Here is a 19,504-nt window from a genome sequence, read left to right as displayed (position 1 = left end):
TAGTAACGTTACCAAAACAAAGATGATGAGTCAGTATTCCAAATCTAAACTACATTTATTCATTGATGTTAAATTCCTGGAATGTCTCTCTCCCAAGCTAGATTTTCTCATTCTGAGCTAGGGGGACGAAAGCTGCCAACTTTCACTGACAGAGAAGTTCAATGTTACTAGATAAAAAAAACAAAACTAAACCAAACCAACAACAAACCCAAAACAAACAAAGGAAAAACACTTTAGACATAAAAGATCTGGTAGAGAGCAACTACTACACATACTACACATACTAAACATTCTTTTTAGGTCTCTTAGTTTCTCAGTCTGAATGCCCAGAAGAAGACAATTGCATCTGAAGTCTTGCTGCTGTTAGCAGAAATAAGCCTCTATATTCACCTCTGTTTTCAAGCTTTCTATCTAGATTTAGTCTGAAATGAACAGAGACACAGAGAAAGAAAGTGTGACAGATCAAAAAAGCAACCTCACAGATCCCATGGACAGACAGAAATGGGAACACTAGAGCAAGTCAATAAAATTTGGTCTACTAAACATAGATGATCACTTCCATTCTTAGGAAGCTCTTTGGTTTGGGTTTTATTTTATTTAGGCTTTTAAAAACTCATCTCCCCAAACATTTAGGTAGTTCACAAAGACAATGACCACAGATATTCAACTGTTGGTACATATAGCTGGTGTTTCTACTACTTTTATCTCCTGCAGTTATTACTTCTTGCCTTGAAAATGGAATTAAGGTTATAAAGAAAAACAGCTAATCAAAGCCAAAGGACTTTGAAGGAGCAACCAAGTTATTGATCAACTCAAAACACAACTGCAAGTAAATGTAAATTTTTACTACTGTAGTTTAAAAGCCCAATCCACTCAAACTGAAAGTATCTCTAGGAATAATAATGCTTAACAAAAAACATTTCTTTGATGAAGCATAGTTTAGATTGTTTCATGAGTTCCCTACTGCCAATGCTTTGAGCACCCAAATAAATGTAAGAAAGAAACAGAAAACCCTAAGCCTTATGATCTACAGCAGTATCTTGAAAATACACAGAGAAGAAAATTAAAACAGTAGTAACAGAAGGGCAGCTATAAGGGTGTCAATAATTATGTGTAATTTAACCGTGTGCATAATAAGGAATATGCTTTATTACATTATCTCACAAAACTAAAAAGTCATCATCAAAAAGGCAACTCACAGTATTTATTCAGAAAAAAAAATAAACAGATCAATTGCTCAGCATGCAAATAATAGATTAAAGAATTCCATACCTTATCTGGCCACCACTGCAAGTCTTCTCCTAAAGAAACAGGACTTTGTACAGGTGTATTCTTCTTGTCCAGGTTTGGTTCCCCTTCCTTACTTGTTGAGCCTCTTTCATTATCAAATGAGGCTCCATCAAGCCACCTTCGTTCACGCAAACGTAAAACGGACTCACGTTCACGCAACAGCTCAGAGTCTCTCTCTAAGGGAAGAAGGAGAACTGGTATGCAATTGGGTCACACCAGTGGGATAAAAGTAAGCCACTCTCTAGTAAAGACCCTTCAGGATGCAACTAACAGCAGTTTAATCTACTCATACAGATCAAAAATATAGTCCTGACATGCAACATTCAACATATTAACTCTTTCAAGAATATATACTTTAGAATCACTAAACATAAAATAAGCTAGAAATAAAGGCTTACAGTTTTTTGCACTATGAAAATGCTAGAGAAATTTCACTTACATCATAAGAGGCCAAATACATTTAACATTTCTATTTAGTTTTCTAGTACAATATGCAGTTTTGCAGTTTTATCAATGTAGTTACATTAACAGAAGAATCTTAAGTCTATACAGTCTGCCAGATTTTATGCAAACCAAAAAAGAGTTATTTATTAGAGAGTTTCACAGCAACTTTCCCAGAAAAAACAGTAATTTGAAAAGGTTAAAGAAAGAAAGCATTAAAAAAAGCTCTCATACATATTTGATAATCCAACCCCTTTCGTTTAAAGCAATATTCTATAGGACTGGATTTAATAAATTAAAGTGTATCTGCTTTGAGTAGATTAAATGAAAACTTTTCAAGAGTCAGACAAGTTTTTAAAAGGATCCTGACAGAAAAATGTTCTTACCAAAATGCTTCCCCTCCAACTAGCCTATAAACTTTCTAAAGCCAGTACTCTGCAGTTCGCTCATGCAGAAATTTTTTTTTAAATCAGGTAATCAAGCTAACTTTCCACAAATCAACTACACATGGAAAACAAGGACTATGAAAATCGTGGTAACATCTTATACAGAACAACCTTTTATATAGAATAACCTTAGGAAAGGAAAAAAAAGGAGGAATTTAGAAGGAGTTATGTCAGATGCTGAATATTCGCACATGCACATAAATGTATTTAACCTATGAAGTACCTCACTTATGCTCACAAAAATCAACTGGAACTACATATACTGATGAGATGATGCATTATTATCTCATAGTTTCAATGGATTACACCAAGTCTTGGGTCTTTTGCTGTATTAGACAAATGGGAAAGTTTTTACATGAGCCAAACACGACAGCCTGTCTTACAGATGTATTTCATATAAGTACTGTACTTACTTTCTAGCAAACATCACACTGGCCCTTGACTAATAATTTTGTAACAGGAACTTACATATTCAGCAATTAATATATTTAAACATGTTCATGAAAGGCAACAAAACTGTACTAGATAAACAATCACATCAGAGGCTGGATTAACAGTTTGGAAATACTCTAGGTATTTCTGGCAACACCCTCAAAAAGATAAGAAATTGCTGCATGGTCTGCTATAAATTTTTCAAATGTATAATGCTTGAAAGAAAAAATGCCCTAACACTGCTCAAGGAGCTTTTTTTATCACCTGCCAATAGTTCTCCTTATCCAACTATAAAAATCCTTCAAAAAAGTAAAATTTAGATTTCTTCTCCCTCCTTGTTATCTAAAGTTCCTCATTCCATAAAGGTGACTTCTGTAATGGAACAACTAAGGAAACATGAAGAACAGCGTACAAAGAGCAACCCAAAAGAAAGAAAGAAAGAAGAAGAAGAGGAAGAAGAAGAAAAAAAGAAAGTATTAAGAATGCTGCATGTCATCGATTATTACTAATTTTTGAACCAAATTATATATTTATATGGCAATCTATGTTAGTAGGTACATACACTACAGTTTAAAATAAACTTGACATGCAATAATTTTATAACACCTTGCAATGATCAACAATTATATTTGTAATATATGACTACCAACGTTCTTGCAGAACTTACCTGCTAACAGTCAGAATTCATAAAAATTTTGATGAGCAGCAATCTACTTGCCTACTCTATATTTGACAACATAGCACAGTCCACTTTCACATTAAATCAGCATCTAAACCACCAGTGTGTACTATCACTAGCTTTTCCCACAGCAAACTACATATTACAAAGAAAAAAGGTGCAAAATTACCTCTGGATGAGCCTAGCCTGGAAAGTGATGAGCGCCGAAAGGATGGATAACCAAAGTAACTAATATCTTCTGAAAACATAGCATCAGCATCAATAATGACACTTGGGTGAGCAGAATGTATGTCAGCATCCAGAAGAGACATAAGATCCTCTATAAGAGGAGACAAGGATCTTAAGTGAATAATCAGCTACTTAAAACATCAGCTAGAGAGACCATCAACTAAACAAATATCAAAACAAAAAAAAAAAATCCTATCTATTAATTGAATTTCTGCTCTTCAGATTCACCAGTGCAAACTCATGTGCCTCCTATGCAACGACATTTACAATCAAGCTTGGTGAACTAGTGAACAAAACCAGCTTCCCTGCAAGAACTGCTCTGTCACTTACCTAACTACATTTCCCAAACAAGACTTTCCCAAAACATATTGTTCTGTATCCCAGAAATTCAAACTTTTGACTGTCAATTGAAAGAACTAAAGGCACTAAAGTAAGATGGAGACATATACACACATGTGCACACACACTCATGCATGCGATGCAGAACTCCCAGGATGACCTAGAATGGAGGGAGGACAGAGCTGACAGAGAAAGGCAGCTTTCACACAGCCACGTCTTTGATGCCAAAGACTGCACCTTTCCCCATGCAATGTTGCTTTCAGAGAATGATGTACTCATTTAATTCACAAGCCAGCAACTTGCAGCTCTCAATAAAAATCTTTAAATGGGAGCTACACGAACAACAACAGTTATCTGGGAAAAGCACAATGTTTTAATACCATGCAGTTTAAAAAGAAGACCTAACCAAACCTAAAGGTTGAACTTAAATACTGTGAGTACCCTCGCTTCTGTGTTGGAAAACTTGAGTTTCCCTGGAGTAATGATCATCATTAAAATGCAAAACAATCTCCTTCCAGTAACTAACCTAAAGCTTCTATCCACACACAAAAGAGGCTACTGGAAATTCATGTGACTTATTGAAGGCCAGCAATATGGACTGTCAAGACAAGTGAACCTGACCACCATCTTACCACAAAAGGTCAGTCCCTACTTCCCTCCTTTATCCCTGTGGCGGGCACCTCCCTGGGACAAGGATGGATTTCTAAATCTAACTAGTGCATTCACCTGGCTTGAAACACAAGTTCACTAGGTTTAGAAGTAAGGTGGGGATGGATCTTCAGACTGACTTAATGGAGTAATCAGAGCCCCAAATGTGGAGCTTCACCACATGCTGCAAAGCTGACCAGACCCTACTGCTTCCTGTCAAAGGAAATAGTTCTGCCCTTCCCAAACCTTCAAGCAAATCTGACTTTAAAAAAAACAACAAAAAAAAAAAAAACCCAAAAAAAAAAAAAAATCAGGCTCCCCAAATTAGGTTCTACTATCCCACACAGGCCCAAAAATCTCATCCCCAAGCAAGGGAATGGCAGGACAGTGCCTTCTGGCAGCAAGACAACCTCATCAGCTTAAACCACCGACAAATCCCATGTGAGGCTATACACAGACTCCCTTCAGGAACCCTGGCAGCAGCACAATTCCTGCACATCCAGTTCTCAGCCTCTATCTCATAGGCATAAAAGGAAACAGTGGCTAGAAAACAAGCATTCTTGACAGCAGAATCTGATTATAATGGGTCTTTTTCTCAGTGTCTGGAATGAAATGGAGGGAGGAACCCAAAGTAGAGGGTATCAAAAAACTGAAAGGAGCCAGAAGTCTGCTCTTAGAGATGGTATTAATTCACTTAAGACTTTCACATGCTTGCACATCAGAATATTCATCCTTGTATTTCTAAACCCTCATCTACAGGAAATGTAACACATACCACCAAATGTCCACAGAAAAACAGCACTGCAAACCAGTGAGCACAGTGGGTTTAAGGCAAGACCTGCATAAATGCTTTTTGCATTAATTAAGTAATCCACTCAAGTGTAGGCTGTGCTTCTAAAAGCACACCATTTGGGACTCCATAGTTCACACAGTACACTTTAGGAAGTCATCCATGACAGGCTGCTTGGAGATCTTAGAAAGAAAATTCACATTTGGCAAACAGGCTTTATCTAAAACAGTTCAGATCACTCAGAGTACCCCTACCCTGCCTGCTACTGGCTTTTCACAATTATAAAGCTGCAGTACACCTTACCTTCAGTGTCAACTTGTAAGTAACAGACTTTCAGAGCTGGGAACACACATGAGATTCTGTTGTATTTCCCAATATTGACATATTGCTCCCTCCTCCCACAACCATCTTTTCCTAGGTAAGCTCCAACCCCTCCATACTCTAGCAACTAGTTCTGATTATCTTCTGGTCAGTGTCCAGGAAAAAAAACTGCAATGAACTTTGATCTCTTTCTAGGAACCAAATTGCCCAGTACAGAAAAGAACTTTCTGCCCTCATTCAAAACAGACAACACTGGATTTTTTTAAGGTAAGCTATGTGAGAAATCCTCTCGACAGAAAACACACACTAACTTGTAACACACACATACACACACACCTTCCACCAGGTCAGGCATCTTGAGTTTAGCTGTGTTTCCAAAAAAAAAAGGTAAAAATTCAAGTATCAGACGTAAGAACCAAAACTATGTGGCTTTGGGCTAAATACGCATTAAGATGAGTAACGAAATGAAGCCTTTTCTTACCCTCTTATTTCAGCTTCAAATCAGATTTTAATTTTCTTCCAGTATTTCTGAAAGAGATCCCCCTTCTTCCATTTTCTATATCAGCAAAGAAAGGTGCTAAAACCAGTAGGGATAGGAGCCAAATCCACTCCCCTTCAAACATCACTGGAATTTTTTTAGCGCTGTGAAAACACAGATACTGCAAGGCTACATCCAGTTTAAGAATCCAGAGTTTAAAAAAACGAAACAAAACAAAACCAAAAAAAAAGCCAAAAAAACATTCTCTATGTCTTTATTTTCCTGCTCTTCAGACAAATCCCATGGGATTATATCATTCATCTTGTGCAGTGTTAGACCAGAATCAGACTGCTCCCTTCACATCTAAGTGTGATACTTCTGATGAACCTATTTTTGTAAGAAAATATCTATGATTCACTACTAAATACCAAAGAAAATTGGAAGGAAAAAGATATCCAGTTCAGAGGAAAAAAACAAAACATCAAATAGCATTATCACCGGATTCATCAATTGAAGGCGTTGCTTAGACAAGTAGAGATCCTTTTAAAACCTTCTCCCTTAAGGGTGCAATCATAAGTTCTCTCCCCTCTTCTCAGCTGCACACTTTTATGAAATATTCAAGTATTCAATGTGTTCAGTACCTCCTCCTCTTTCAAGTTTGGATTAAATTGGCAAAACTGCGACAGTGAAGGGAGAGAAACATTTGTTTTGGTTTCCTAGGAAACTAGACTAAAACAGAACTCCAGAATTCATTCTTGATAAGATAATATTTATTCAAAATATTACCCAACTTGAAGTTCACAAAAACAGAGAGAAAAAAAACCAACCCAACAACAAAGAAAACCAAACCACAACAACAAAACCACAAAAACCCCCAACCCCATTATCTAATTGTTTTCCCTAAAGGCAAACCACTGAGCTGATCCTACACTAGGCTGTAGTTCCCATTCCCCTCCCTGGAAGCCAGCACAGGAAGCCTTGCTGCAACACCAGCCCATCTCTCTCCTCTGCAAAGCAGCCTGGATGTTGTCAAACCCACATTTCACAAGTCCCACCAGTGAGAACCCATCGTACCATGCAAAAGTTACTGAGCAAATATGCACTCCTCTGAACTGCACAAACAATAAAACCTTTTAACATCTACAGCATCTCTAGCCCAACTATTAACAGAACATAAAGCCTACAAGAACCCTCTAATACAGCCTGGTATGAGCCTCATAGAGGCTGTCAAGTCTTTCCTATGATAAATGAACTTGTCCTATATATTTTTACCTTGATTATTCTCCTTACGTATTTGTTATGAAACAAATGAACCCACAGTCCTCTCTGCTAACTATCACAGAACAAAAGAAACAGGACTAGATGAGGAAAACCAAAAATCAAAGTACACCAGGATCCAAAAATAAATATTTAAGAGACACTCATTGACAGCAATCTGTACAGAAAAGTAACATTCTGCTCTTCACTTAAGACATTTTGAGAATTCAGGAAGGATTGAAACATGTTTTTTGCTACCTCAAAAAAAAGTCTGATAGATAATGTTTACAATACTAATAATATATGATCCATTAAACAAGAATATATTAATTTCACAGTACTTGGAAAGTATCTCAGCTTATTAATGATTTATTTTTTTTAATTACATGTAAAGTGCTTTAAAAAAATTCTCTAGCTTGGAAAGCTTAGAGAAGTAACCCCTAAATTTAAGGGTCACAAAGCATCAGACATGCAGAAGGCAGAAAGACAAAATTAACATATGCTTTTAATTGAAATGCAAGAGCCTCAAAAGTCCAGAGGCAAATTCTGTCTTCTCACTTGCTTTTCTTGTGCTTGAAATGAAAATCAAAAAGCTTTAAAGCATAATTTGGCATAATTTTAAAAAAGGTTCTTTATCTTTCAGAACAATAAAAAAGCCTAACAATTGAATGCATATAGCATGTATCAGTTATCCACAGTTTTCTCTGATGATGTTGTATTTCCAAAGGGGCACCCAGATGTGAGATGGCAAGTGAAAGCAGGAAGACTGCAAAGTTTCTAGAGCAAAAATACTTTTCAAAAGAGCTAAAGGCAACTTTCTCGGGCCATTTTGGTTTTCCTGAAAACTAGCTTGCATGGTCATGTGACACAAGCAAAGCTGCTAATTTTTACTATTCAATGTTTCAACAGTAGAGTTCTGATAGCACTGCCTAGTGTTCAGCTAGATTTTTGATCAGTTTCAAACTGATCATACCAAACAAATCAATTTCTGTGCAACAAACTGTTTTTCACCCATAAAACTTAGGACAGAGAAGGCATGCACATTCTACAAATCAGAAATTACATCTCCAAAGAGTGGCATTAAGACAGATCAAGTGTCACTTCTGCCATCATTTCCATATATTTTCCCATAAAAACTGGGGAAAAAATAGCCCAATTTCTCTGTGGGGTAAAACAGGGAAAATACCTAATTTTAGGACATTGCAATCCCTTACAGGAAATTTACTCTGAACAGGGAAGAAGATTTAAAGATTAAGCCAAGGAGAAAATTTTTTTCTGGACATCCAGTGAGGACAAGGAAACTCTGCATATCACTTTAACCCATGTCAAATAGATGAGACTCACAGACTGTAGTGGAGGCACCTTCAAATAAATGTTACCAGTCACAGGTTGTCAGACAGTCCCTATTAATTGATCCTTAGAATCACAAGAGGTACTCAGAGAACAGCTGATGCTGTTGAAGGCTGGTTAGTATGGTTAAAAGCAGTAATTTACAGTAGAAGTTCCTAACTGTAATTTATCTTCCTAAGGTCAATTCTGGAGGAATGCACTTGGGTATCCTTAAGACTGAGAAGTGCTCTGAACACTTGGAAACTTCTGAGATTTAACTTCCTCCAGTGCATCTGTCTAATCCTATTGAGCTGATCACCAAAAAATAAGACTGAGATTCAAGATTTTTCACCCCTTTCACCAAAAGAGTCTTGATTCTACAGCAAAATAAAGATGCTTGACAGATGCAACTAAAACTAAAAGAAGCAAAATGAACTGCAAAGTTTTTGTTGCAGAAATTAAAAAAAAAACCATTCTCTAATCACATGACTGACAAGCTAAAGATGGACGAAGCCCATGAACCTTCCTGGTGAACCAGATGAGCAGAAAGAAAAAACCAAAATACAACCATTTATTAGAAAAATATCAAAACATCATTTTGACACACAGAAGAAAAGCTACTATGTAGTCAGAGCTCAGATGTGCTCTTTTCGTGCAGTGCAACTAACACAACCCTGGATTTGGCTGCTATGTTTTCCAATCTGTTCACTCAGAAAGAAAAGACTGCCTAAATTATTTAGCCAATGCAAAAGAAGATTCAAAGTCTTTTATAAAAAGCAATTTTATGGGACAGGCAGTATTTCAAAAACAGCTGCACTTACATTACAGGATTTTGCCATTATAGCCAGAACAGCATTTATAAGGGGAACCTGAGATGAAGACTAAATTCTCGATCTAATTGTAACCACTGTAAAGTGTTTTGCCCTCTATTAAGGCTTCTTGATTTTAGAAAAGCACGTAATTTTTGCTCTAAAAACTTTTACGAATATTAAGAATATATGTTAGTAGTAAAAAACATGCAAGTCACTAGAAAGTTTTAGAATTAGCTTTTATGAGCAAGCCACACAGCAGTCTCAGCATCTCACTGAGCAGCAAAATAGATGAAAGTAATCCAGTGTTACAAAGCCTGGGATCCTAAAAAACCCCATAACTTTCATGCCCCCAACAAACACTATCAACAGTTATTCTTCAGTGGCTATTCTAATCCCTCAAGACATCCCAGTCCATCTTTTGTTTTATACATCTTTAGACTTTGTTCCTATAAGCAACAATTGTCTTCGCTGCGTACCTTGCACAGCACAGAACTCACTGTCAGTACTTAAATACAGAAAAATAAGAACATGTTGGTGATTTTTTATCAAAAGTTGCAGGATACAAACCTCCAGGAAGATATGATTCACTTGCTGTGTCATCCCCATCATCTCCATCTTCATCATCACGACTCAACAAATTATTTACAGCAAGGTTTACATCAAGATTTGTTCGTTGGAGTTCTCGAATAATAATACTTCTGGACTTCCCTTGTAAAACAACTTGTGCCTATAAGAGCAGAGTGAATTGGTTACTGGTCATTCTCAGATCACCAACCACTATTCATAAGAAAATGCTTAAGTCTAAAAAAAGTCTAATAAGAATCACAAGTCAATAACAGTACATACAGACACAGGCTCCTATCAATTTTTCACAGTATCATGTACTTGATATCCAGCCTTCTCTCAGCTCCAGTAAGGTCACTGAACCCCTTTGTCACTAAATTTTCTAACAGAATCTTAGAATCTACTTCCTGGAATGTTTAATGCTGCAGTTAAATAATAAGTATAATCTGGTTTTGAGAGTTTCTGTATGTTTCTATAAAAGTGTTTAAACTTAGTATGTCAATCAACAGTTTGCAATCAATTGCTGTGCCAAAACTACACTTCAATCCCTTTTATACTGGTTTCTCTTTCCACTGCCCTTCAAACAAAACCACTTTAATGACTCTATTTTTCTCATCATTCTGTTTCTAAAGGCTTATCATCAGCAGTTTCTGCAACACTGAAGTTTTTATTAACAAAGTGCAAATGTAGATAAAACCTCCCAAACATCAAGTGCAATGAATTTACAAAAAAAGAGAGAAACTCTGATTTATTCCACTGACCCTAGGACTCAGAGCACTTTGTTTTTCCAGACTAGCCTCTACCAAATGTCAGAGATTATGAGAGTTTTGAAAGATCAGAAACAAAAGAATGTAAGAAACAAGTTCTGAGTACTTTCACAACAGAGTAAATATAAGGCATCAAATAAAATGGTCTGCTGGCAAGCAAAAAAAAAAATTCTAATAGCACACAAAGGTAAATTTTTTGTCATAAACTTCTATGCCAGAAGTTTACAGATTTTTCAGACTTCCTAGAGTATACAGACCATCTGCTAAGATCTTTCCCATTGCTCTGTTTTCAAGTTACCTCAAAAATGTTTCAGACGTGTTCTATTTTGAAGGTCAACAAAGTATGCTATTTAAAAATAAAATTAAACAAAGAAGGCAAAATATCACAGCAAGGGAAGTAAAGCAGATTATCTTTTGCCTAGCAACTAACTTCTGTATTTCAAATGTCAACCATGAACTAGTTCTAATCTAATAGTTAAAATGCATTAACTAGTCACACATTTTGAACGTATTCTTTTCTTCAAATATAGAGGAAAATGTTTTAATAGACTGAAGCACCTCTTCAGACTTTAGTGCATTAAAAGGCAAAAGCAGAGCAATATATACCCAACATTCATAAAAGTCACATTTATAAAAAATTAAGCACAGGTGTCCATGAAGAAAAATTATCAGTATTTTCAAGAGAATAAATAAATTTTCTATCTTTCATTTACATCTGAAATGGATCATTCCTTCTATCAAACACAAAAAAAAAGAGTGAATCTGCCTTCCTTCATTACATTCCTTCAAGAAACTTAACATTTGATATTATTCTCAAATATCTGATTCTCTCACTAAATCTCCCCTCTGCAACCAAACACAGCCTTTCTCATCTACATTAAACATACACCTTGTCTTGGGTGACGTTTGGAAATGAAAATTCTAATTCTAATCCAAAAGTCTGTCACTTCCACTACGTACTTAAGAATAAAACCAAGTCAGATAAGGAAAGTCAATTTCTTCAATTGCATGCCATTACTCCTTGGAGAACGGGTACTACTACAACACATTCTAGTACACATGCTCTGAGAAGCTCTGCAAGTTTTTGGCAACAAGCAGTTTCTAGTTCACACACCTGTGAAATTAGTTCCTCTGGAATGACTGATGCTGGAATCACTGGTTGTGGCTGACTCCCCAGCAGTCCAGATCCTCTGTCACGTCCTGTGCGTATAACTCTGGTCTGCCTTCGAGAGTCTCGAGCTCCAGCAGATGATCTACCAGAAGATCCTCCTCCACTTCCACCAACCCCTGAACTCCAGCGACTTCTAGAAGATTTAGATTATTTGTTTTTTTAGTACAGCAGCATACCTTGGGGACTACTTCAAACATCTTTAGTTTTATTACTAATAACTTATTAACATCCTCTGAAAAATACTGCAGCTTGACTTCACAGACAAACACTATAAAAGTAACTCTTAAAACTAGAAAGAACAAGAACACCAGGAAATTGATAAAGTTCTGAAATATGCAGAAGAAATAAAAAAAACAGGACTCCAGCTGGAACTTGCATTCTTTCCTACTCATATAGCTGCGTGGATGTATACATACATAAACACATAAAAGGATCAATTCCCAGATTTTTCTAAAAGCAGTAGCAGCAGCATAACATTTAACACTTATCTGTCAATTTCCTGCTATAAAAGCACACATGCACCAATTTCACTGTCAGTGGCTCTGACAGAACATCACTATGCTTAGGTGGATCTTCTAAAGATTCTGATACTTGATTTACATTAAGAAATTGGTTAAGATTACACTAGAAAAATCAAGTTATCTTCTCTACAGCAAAAGAAATCTTACACTAGATAGTTCTCTGATCCTCAGGAATAGTTTTCAAGAGATACTCTACTTTTTACATATTCCTATTGCAGAAATCAACAACTGCACACATTGCAAAAACATGCCTTAACTGACTGAACGGTTTCTTTGTTTCTACAAATCAGCATCAAAATAAGGCAACAAAAAGACAGTGATTTGTAGAAATAGACATCTCACCTTCATTACAATTATCCATTAATAATTATCACCACAGATCTGTGTCAATTGAATCTGCTCTGAATTTAAGACAAGATAATCTGCTGCCATGAAAGACAAGAGACTCTAGCTTGTTCTTCAAGGTTAGCTAAGCTTTATCTTGTAATACACCTTAAAGGTTATTGGATATGGTATTACTGCTACTTAATAATCTGTATCAGCAGACCCTTCCTGCTATCAACCACTTGAAGCCTCAAACTCCTTTCAAAAATACATTTAAAATCAGACATGAAAATAAAGATACGTTCTCTGAAACAGTATCTAATAAATTTACATTAAAAGTCTATCAAAAGCTATTAAAAGCTAATTATGTAAGAATACTTGTCTTGCATTGTATGCCTTCAGTTGATTACTAGCACCCTTTTTAATTGTTTTTTTTTTTTCCTCCTGACAAGACCCAGCAATCACAGAGTAACTCGAGTGTCTTGCTTAAGACAAGGCTCTGTCAGACACCTACATTTTCAGAATTCTAGCTAGAGACCACAGACAATGACAAGACAAAAAGCAGTTCAATTATGTCTTTAGGAAAAGTCTTGTCTCATGAGTTAGAAAGAGAATTCTAAAAAATAAAAATATACTACTGAAAACAGAAAAAAGAAAGAAAAAATACTAAAGAATATGACATTTTAAATAAAATGAGCCACTTAAACTGTTCTAAAGGTAGGAATGTGGCTGAGAGGAAAAGAACAGGACTGAGGGGAAGTCAAATTCTATTGAGTAACTTTCAATTCAACACTCTGCAGGGAGGGGTGGGGTTAAAGAAAAAGTTCTATATTAGATATTAATACTCACTACAGATCCAATTTCTACTTTAAGTTATAAACTATCAATGGCATCATTTAGACATCTAACAGTTAAAACCATTTCTATTTGTGTAACAATCCAAATATTCCCTGTGTGTCCTACCCTGGCCCTGTTAAGGCAAATAAGGATACAGCCACTGCTATTAAAGCCATCTAAACCTAAAATAAATATTAATATAGAATAGAAACCTTTCATCTCATTTCTGTTCACCTACTAGTTTACCAAATCTCTCTACTATGCAGCAACATGCTGGCAATTTTTCAAATCCAGTTACCTACTCTAATGGCTCTACAAGTTTGAATGGGTTTAGATTCAATTTATTAAGATAATTACTCCCTCCATTTAACAGACTAGTTATAGTGCCTACTGCTATTCTACTAGTTCAGTGACTTTCAACTACCAACTTCTGAGACATTCAAGAGAAGACATTAGGAACACTTCAGGGTTAATCTCTAAGATTCAAACAATTTTAACACATTATGCTTAGCTAAGAATAAGGAGGGAAAAAAAAGTGTTACATGTCCCACAGTAAGTTCTTAAACATGACAATACTAGTTTGTATTTGATGTTTAACACACGGATTTTTAGGTTAAGATGCGTAATGGTTTCAGAAAAAAACTGGGAAGGTTATGGGTTATTCTTCATGCAACTAAGGCCCAAATGAAATTAGTTGATTTGGTAATGAAAAAAACAAAAAATTTTCTGGAAAATCATGGAAAATATGATCTGTATGAGTATGATAGAGTATATACTCATAATCACTGTAGTTAGTATACTACATAATCACTGTAGTTCCTTCTTCTTAACAAATCATTCACATGCAGAAACCACGGTTCTTATTACTGCAGTCAGTAACATTAGGAAGCAGCATAGTTAGACATGTCTTACAAAAACACATAACAAAGAGATCACTGTCATTATGGAATGTAAATTACATTTCTATAAAAAGGGACACCATCAATTTTGAAGCTAATGACAAGAAATCTGGATCTATACAGTACATTTTGCATATAGTACAATTTTAAAGGTTCTGAGAAACAACCTTTTCCATATGTTCCTTTTCCATTACTATGTATAGGACCCTGGCTATCAAAACACCATTTATGACTTGGGAGAAGGGAGTGGAAGGCACAAAACAATGGAGCCCATAATGAAGGTTCTTCCTACACAAATGCACTCATTTCACTGTATGCTCCTGGCCTATCATGGTTTAAATTGATTGTGTCCCTCTAAAAGCCTGTTTTTCAAAAATCAAGGAACTAAAAAAACATTCAAAAGAAGACAACACAGCCCAAACCAAGTTATTCTTTGCACATATATGAAAAATTCTCTGTACCCTATGTGCTGAAGGGTCACTTAAATGTCTGTTATTTTAACCAAGTCAATCAAGTTTTTTTCTTATACCCTACCTACACAACTGCTGTAGTTATACGTTCCCTTAGACATACTGCATACAATTTATATATGTGTATACACATATACTCAAATATGGAACAAACAGATTGCAGCCTCAATCCTATCAAAACTTACCCAAGGGTGTTGCCTGCCAGTCTGCCCAGAGTTTCAGAACCAGACAGAAACCATGGGGAGTCACTAGTCCTGCCTGGCCTGGATGTCCTTCCTGCCCCTGAGCCACTGCTCAACTTTGAACTGAAAGTAAAAGATGGTAAATCAGTCACAAAACAATCCCAAATGGGTTAAGAACAAAACCTGGAATCCCAGGTTGAAATTCTCAGGGACTTAGTCTGGTAACATACCAGCTTAAGCAACACCCTTGGGGAATATTCCAAACTAATCTAACTGTATATTAAGAAGTACACTGGAAAAAGAAAGTGGAAAGCATGCCTAACAGACCTTACGTACATCAGCAATCCATAATAGCACAGATGCAAATACATATTAAGCTAATTTGTGATTGGAGTTAGCCACTGTGCTAAATTTTCCATTAGTGTATATGTACAAATTGTAATCAGCAGGTGTTCTATCTATAAACCTGAGCCTGAGTATGCTACTTCAATATTAAGTAGTTTAAATTCGAATGTGAACCATTAATTAGTCCTGTTAAGGGGGACTTACCTGGACTAAGGACCACAGATCTAGAAAGTGAGCCTTGCCAGATGGGACTACTTTCAGAGTGGATTCTACATTAAGCTTAACAGTTTAACACAGCTTCTTTCTTAAGGATTATTTTTGGAGTAGCTTGTTTCTTCAAGTTAAAGAGAGTCTGTGAGTCTTTCAGAATCACATATACTATTTCTTCCTACACCAGTTTGTCAAGTTAGGCTGTTTGGCTGCACCACCATAACCACTGTGTCTCTACTCAAAGTACCAATTCCAAAATCTACTTTGAAAACAAATAAAAACAAAACCAGAAAAGCAGCCAAGCTGCTTATCGAGTTTAAAAAATATCTTAGAAGAAAAGCATTCCTTACCCATCACTATTCTCAGGTTTACCCAATTCCAATCTGTCTGGTTGAACTGAAAAACCGATCCTGCAGACTCTACCATCCTGTATTTAGAACAAGAAAAGCAAGTGTTCAAAACTGAAATGTAAGTCAAGTTTACCAAAAAAATTAAAACACAAGTCTTCAGTTATTGAAGAGTATTAATCAATTTAATATTAGAATACCTAATTTTAACTATATGGTTTCAAGTTTGTTATCCGAGAAGATTTCAGGAACTTACCTCCAGAAGAAATGCAGCGTGATTTGGTCCCACCACACACTGTTTAATAGTGGCCTGTTCCAATACATTCAAAGGCGGGTGGCTGCAAATAAAAAGTGAGAATTTACAGTATTCTAGAACTTTTGAAATCTGGAAAATAAAAAAAAAGTCAAGCTGTACATGAAAGGAAAAATGTGCAGTGGTGGCTACCACTACAAAAAACTTTCAAAAATGACTAAACATGCATTAATTGAAGCACACAGCACATAAAATCCAGAGAAAAGATCTTAAAAGATGATAGTTTTCACTTAATCTGATCAGCAATAAACAACAGGGTTTATACCTCATATTAAGAAGTCATTCTGTAATGAAGATTTTAATAATACAATTTATCATAACTGAGAACCCCTCATTTTCTTCCTGTGTTATCTGAAGCATGTCTGGATTTCAGTATCAGTAGCACTGAGGATTTCTAAGGTTCCATCACCTACTGTAAAATCTTCTGATTCTTGTTGCTATTAGAAAAATTGTACTTTCCTAAATTATTTACAGCAGCATATGATTTGCCTTACCTGTTTAAATTATATTTGTTCAGCTTCTCTGAAACTTCCCTTAATCTGAAACAGAAAGAAACGAAGCTGTATTTGATTACATACTCCACAGTCCACAACATCCACTCACCCAGCATACTTATGATGTTATGGGAACAACTTACCACCACATTTATTGAAGTTTAATATAAATGCTACTTGGTGCTGTGAGGCTGTTTTACTCTGGAGTTTAACCCTTGCCACAGAACCAATGTTTGCTTGCATTTCTGTGTGTTTTGCAAGTCACTATCAAAAACCACTACTCTTGCCTTGTTACAACCATTTACAATTTCATGCACAAAATAAACACATAAAGCAATGACCAGGAACTGTAGATATACTTGTATTTTCTTGTATAAGATTGAATACAGTATCCCAGAGGAGAAAGGATTATAATCCTCTAAGAAATCCAAGTATGTGGCACATGAGAGCCAAAACTATGACAGTATATTCCCCAAAACAGAAAACACAAGGAAATAGATGAACAAAAAGTCAACAGCAAAAGGGACAAAAACAAATTCTGACTAACAGAAGAAACAATCCAGAGAAACATCACTATTTATAGGGTTATGTAGAACATTACCTTTACTAAAGGTAGACAATGTTTCCAAAAGCTCAAAATATCAGAGCACAAAAAAGGGCCTATACCCCTAGGTATACTTTCCTATACCACTCCTGCTTACAGGACACTGCCTCTAAAACCAGAAAGCAACAGAGTAATTTCTAAGGTAACTTCCAATCCACTGAGGAAAGATCCTCTATGGGCAGCAAAGACACTGGAGTACTATCAGGTAAGAATGTCAATTAAAGCTTAGGTCCCTTTCTTCCCAAAGAAGACAAGCAACCTGAAAAATCCCCAAAGAGCTTCCAATTATAGTCAGAGAACCTGCATTTTATCAAGATATAAAACCAAGACTAATTCTGTAAAAATTGTGTAAGGTCTTAAATAAGATAAAAAAATCTCAGCTTTGGTACCATGCTCATCCTAGCATAAATCAGAAACACGTTTCTAAACCTAGCAAAAAAACAGGCACACCAGCACTGTCTTCCTCTGAATCCATGCCTTAAAATCCTCCATTTTTACTTGCTTAATTTCAGTTTCTACACACAGGCTATGGACATCAGACTTCAGCTACTTCAAACCCTGAGCATGAGAAAGAAAATAGACTAGAGGTCCAAACAGTGAAATCTTAACATTAGCAACAGTGTATAACTCCAAAGTACTTGTCCTAAGGGAAAAAAAAAAGAAAAAAATCTCTAAATCTGTTTGAGAAACCAGGTATTTTATACTGTTAGAAGTAACTTCCAAGCCCAAGAAGAAGGGAGAAGTGAAAAGAAGACAGCAGGATGGAATTGAATGTGTTTAGAATTGCCTTTTGCTAACCAAGCCAAGCTGCCAATATGTAAGTAGGCGATTTCACACTCCCAATTTCCAGCCACAACTACTTCACACAGGCCAAGAGTACATAGGCAGACAAGGTTTCTGTGAAGATAACCCACAAAAGCAAGAGAAAACACAAGTTTCTCATGCAATCTGTGCAAAAGGTACCCCACAAGAGTGAACTACTGTGGGAGACTATGGAATGAACCCCAAGTTGAACAGCATACACTCCTCACCTTATCATATGGTTTTATACAGCAAGCAGGGATTGTTGTGTGATACCTGACAAGTTAAACATCCCTGAAGTTCTATGTCTTGAGTTTATCACCTAACAATTTCCCACAGGAATCCTGAGCAGTTTCCCATTAACATTTCTCTCCTGGCAAGCATGAGTAATAATTACAGAATAGGAAAACCTACCTTTAAATTCATTGCACTGCCTTCAAGAAAAGCTGATGGCAAAAGAATAGCACTTTATTGGAGATGGTTACTAGACTAGTCTATGAGAAACATTTAAAGCTTCCTTATCTGAGCCTTGGTCACAAGACCAGACCACTACCAAAGAAATCAGCATTAAAATTTGAAAAATATCATCATACTCCTTTTATACCTGTAAAAAATGAAATAATAGGAAAGAAATATGCTCAGAAAGCCAAGACTTGAATAGGCAATGAATCCATGACTAACATCAATCTCAAGAGAGCAGGTCTATCTGCAACAAGCACAGGCCAAAAGAGATCTAACACTGCTGAAAAGAGGCTGTTGTCAATCTTTAACAGGAGGGAACAGAGAAAGCTATAAGCAACAATGCTGAAAGTACTAAACTCTTCTATAGGAAGAAAAATAGAAGTAAAAACTACCTCATGCCTCAACCATCTCATATGCAACTGCTGTAACAGCAAAATTATCAAGTACTGCTCATATGCTCCTACAAGTCCACAAGGACTTGAATTTGATGCAGAACACTACTGGAGTTGTTCCTGCTGAGCTCCTGGTTCCACCCTCATTCCTCCCCTTTCTTGTGCTGGCACCAGCATTCACATGAACACCAATCACAAAACCAAACCAGGAGGAAAACAAGAACAAAGCAGAAAGATGTGTTTGTATAGTCTGTATGGAGAGTCTCTGTGAAAATAAAAACTTGAAATAATTTCCTGCAGCAACCTAAGCC

At 36.2% G+C, this 19,504-nt stretch overlaps 1 protein-coding gene across 10 annotated transcripts in view; it reads right to left on the bottom strand.

Annotated features, from left to right (window-relative positions):
• UBR5 (ubiquitin protein ligase E3 component n-recognin 5) overlaps positions 1–19,504 on the bottom strand; it is an 84,903-nt gene that overhangs the window by 50,245 nt on the left and 15,154 nt on the right. For 6 of the 10 annotated variants that reach the window (XM_071421467.1, XM_071421470.1, XM_071421472.1 and 3 more), the window contains exons 2-9: positions 16,935–16,979; positions 16,384–16,465; positions 16,131–16,207; positions 15,229–15,348; positions 11,936–12,125; positions 10,058–10,217; positions 3,458–3,607; positions 1,273–1,484 (exon numbers count right to left, since the gene is read on the bottom strand). In XM_071421467.1, coding sequence (XP_071277568.1) covers positions 1,273–1,484; positions 3,458–3,607; positions 10,058–10,217; positions 11,936–12,125; positions 15,229–15,348; positions 16,131–16,207; positions 16,384–16,465; positions 16,935–16,979 — 1,036 coding nt within the window. Of the gene's footprint in view, positions 1–1,272; positions 1,485–3,457; positions 3,608–6,095; positions 6,234–10,057; positions 10,218–11,935; positions 12,126–15,228; positions 15,349–16,130; positions 16,208–16,383; positions 16,466–16,934; positions 16,980–19,504 lie in introns of those variants that run through there. The other 4 variants (XM_071421468.1, XM_071421471.1, XM_071421473.1 and 1 more) reach the window with 3 other exon arrangements.

Source organism: Agelaius tricolor, unplaced genomic scaffold, assembly GCF_023055355.1.
Source record: "Agelaius tricolor isolate 1412-34295 unplaced genomic scaffold, bAgeTri1.0.p SCAF_2, whole genome shotgun sequence".
Classification (NCBI taxonomy): Eukaryota; Metazoa; Chordata; class Aves; order Passeriformes; family Icteridae; genus Agelaius; species Agelaius tricolor.
This window is presented reverse-complemented; position numbering and strand designations above follow the sequence as displayed.